At 55.0% G+C, this 2,500-nt stretch overlaps 1 protein-coding gene across 15 annotated transcripts in view; it reads right to left on the reverse strand.

Annotated features, from left to right (window-relative positions):
• Positions 1–2,500, reverse strand: part of syngr2b (synaptogyrin 2b) — a 17,484-nt gene that overhangs the window by 1,392 nt on the left and 13,592 nt on the right. For 3 of the 15 annotated variants that reach the window (XM_079845176.1, XM_079845171.1, XM_079845172.1), the window contains exon 4: positions 376–1,087. In XM_079845176.1, coding sequence (XP_079701302.1) covers positions 872–1,087 — 216 coding nt within the window. In that variant the 3' untranslated portion in view covers positions 376–871. Of the gene's footprint in view, positions 1–107; positions 1,088–2,500 lie in introns of all 15 variants that reach the window. The other 12 variants (XM_079845175.1, XM_079845182.1, XM_079845184.1 and 9 more) reach the window with 9 other exon arrangements.

Raw genomic sequence — 2,500 nt, forward strand, 5'->3', positions numbered from 1 at the left:
CCAGCGCTCTCTGTGTAAGCCGGTTGTCACGTTGGTTATGTTGAAGGAAGTTAGCCTATTTTCAGGCGCTGTGTAATATGAGCAATAGGCTAGCTGGAGCTGTTTACCTCCAGTCTTTGTGCTAAGCTAGGCTAGCTGGAGCCGTTCACCTCCAGTCTTTCTGCTAAACTAAGCTAGCTGGAGCCGTTTACCTCCAATCTTTGTGCTAAGCTAGGCTAACTGGAGCCGTTTACCTCCAATCTTTGTGCTAAGCTAGGCTAGCTGGAGCCGTTTACCTCCAGTCTTTGTGCTAAGCTAGGCTAACTGGAGCCGTTTACCTCCAGTCTTTGTGCTAAGCTAGGCTAGCGGTGTGTGCGTCAGACAGAGTTATGGCACAGAGATGAGAATGGTGTGTATGGGGAATAAGAAAGTCACAAAAAGTCTGCATATTCCTTTAAGGTTAGGGTCATGTGACACTGAAGACTGGAGTAATGATGATGATAATTCAGATTAATGAGCAGAAGAGACTATAACTCAGAACTGTGAGATTGCAGATTTAATGTTTAATCCCGTGGTGGAAACAAGCGTTCATAGTACATGAGCAGCACAGCAGCCGTGTGAACGCGTGTGTGTCTGAGGATCAGATCGGGAAGCGTCACGCGTGTCCAGGGAATCACGCGTGTAACGAGCAGCTCTGTGATTAGTAAAGGCTCACACTCCTCCTCATGAACACCAGCGCTGGGATTCCAGTGTGAGCGACAGCCCGGCGTTCACTTTATTCCCCATCACAGAAGAAAACACTACAATATTTACATGTTGTAAAAGCACAGTCAGACTCCTATTGGCCGCCTGCCGAGGCTCCTCCCACATCGCTCCCCGTGGGCGTGGCCTGTCAGTAGACGGGCGGCTGGTAGCTGCTCTGTCCGGATGGGTCGGGGTTGGGTATGAAGGGCGGCTGCTGGTACACGTCTGGCCCGGCATTCTGGAAGGATGGGTAGGTGGGCGGGGCATAGGGGGAGGTGTGGTCAATGGGCGGATCGGCGTAGTTACGGGTCACGTCTTCAACGCCCTGACGAAACCGCACCAGAGCGAAGTATGTGAGCGCTCCCTGAGGACGAGAGAGAGAGGACACTGACCATTATTAAACACAGCATGACCAGAGTCTCACACACACACACACACACACACACACACGCACCCAGGATCCGAGTCTCACACACACACACACACACACACACACACTCACCCCCAGGATCCAAGTCTCTCACACACACACACACACACACACACACACACACCCAGGATCTGATTCTCTCACACACACGCTCACGTACACACTAACCCAGGATCCGAGTCTCACACACACACTCACCCCCAGGATCCGAGTCTCACACACACTCACCCCCAGGATCCGAGTCTCACACACACACTCACCCCCAGGATCCGAGTCTCACACACACTCACCCCCAGGATCCGAGTCTCTCACACACTCACCCCCAGGATCCGAGTCTCTCACACACTCACCCCCAGGATCCGAGTCTCACACACACACTCACCCCCAGGATCCGAGTCTCACACACACTCACCCCCAGGATCCAAGTCTCTCACACACTCACCCCCAGGATCCGAGTCTCTCAAACACTCACCCCCAGGATCCGAGTCTCACACACACTCTCACACACACTCACCCCCAGGATCCGAGTCTCACACACACTCACCCCCAGGATCCGAGTCTCACACACACTCACCCCAAGGATCCGAGTTTCACACACACTCACCCCCAGGATCCGAGTCTTACACACACTCACCCCCAGGATCCGAGTCTCACACACACACTCACCCCCAGGATCCGAGTCTCACACACACACTCACCCCCAGGATCCGAGTCTCACACACACTCAACCCCAGGATCCGAGTCACACACACACACACACACCCAGGATCCGAGTCTCACACACTCACCCCCAGGATCCGAGTCTCTCAAACACTCACCCCCAGGATCCGAGTCTCTCACACACTCACCCCCAGGATCCGAGTCTCACACACACTCACCCCCAGGATCCGAGTCTCACACACACACTCACCCCAGGATCGGAGTCTCACACACACACACTCACCCCCAGGATCCGAGTCTCTCACACACTCACCCCCAAGATCCGAGTCTCACACACACTCACCCCCAGGATCCGAGTCTCTCACACACACTCACCCCCAGGATCCGAGTCTCACACACACTCACCCCCAGGAACCGAGTCTTACACACACTCACCCCCAGGATCCGAGTCTCACACACACACTCACCCCCAGGATCCGAGTCTCACACACACACTCACCCCCAGGATCCGAGTCTCACACACACTCAACCCCAGGATCCGAGTCACACACACACACACACACACCCAGGATCCGAGTCTCTCACACACTCACCCCCAGGATCCGAGTCTCTCAAACACTCACCCCCAGGATCCGAGTCTCTCACACACTCACCCCCAGGATCCGAGTCTCACACACACTCACCCCC

Source organism: Gobio gobio (assembly GCF_949357685.1).
Source record: "Gobio gobio genome assembly, chromosome: 19".
In the NCBI taxonomy this organism is placed as follows: Eukaryota; Metazoa; Chordata; class Actinopteri; order Cypriniformes; family Gobionidae; genus Gobio; species Gobio gobio.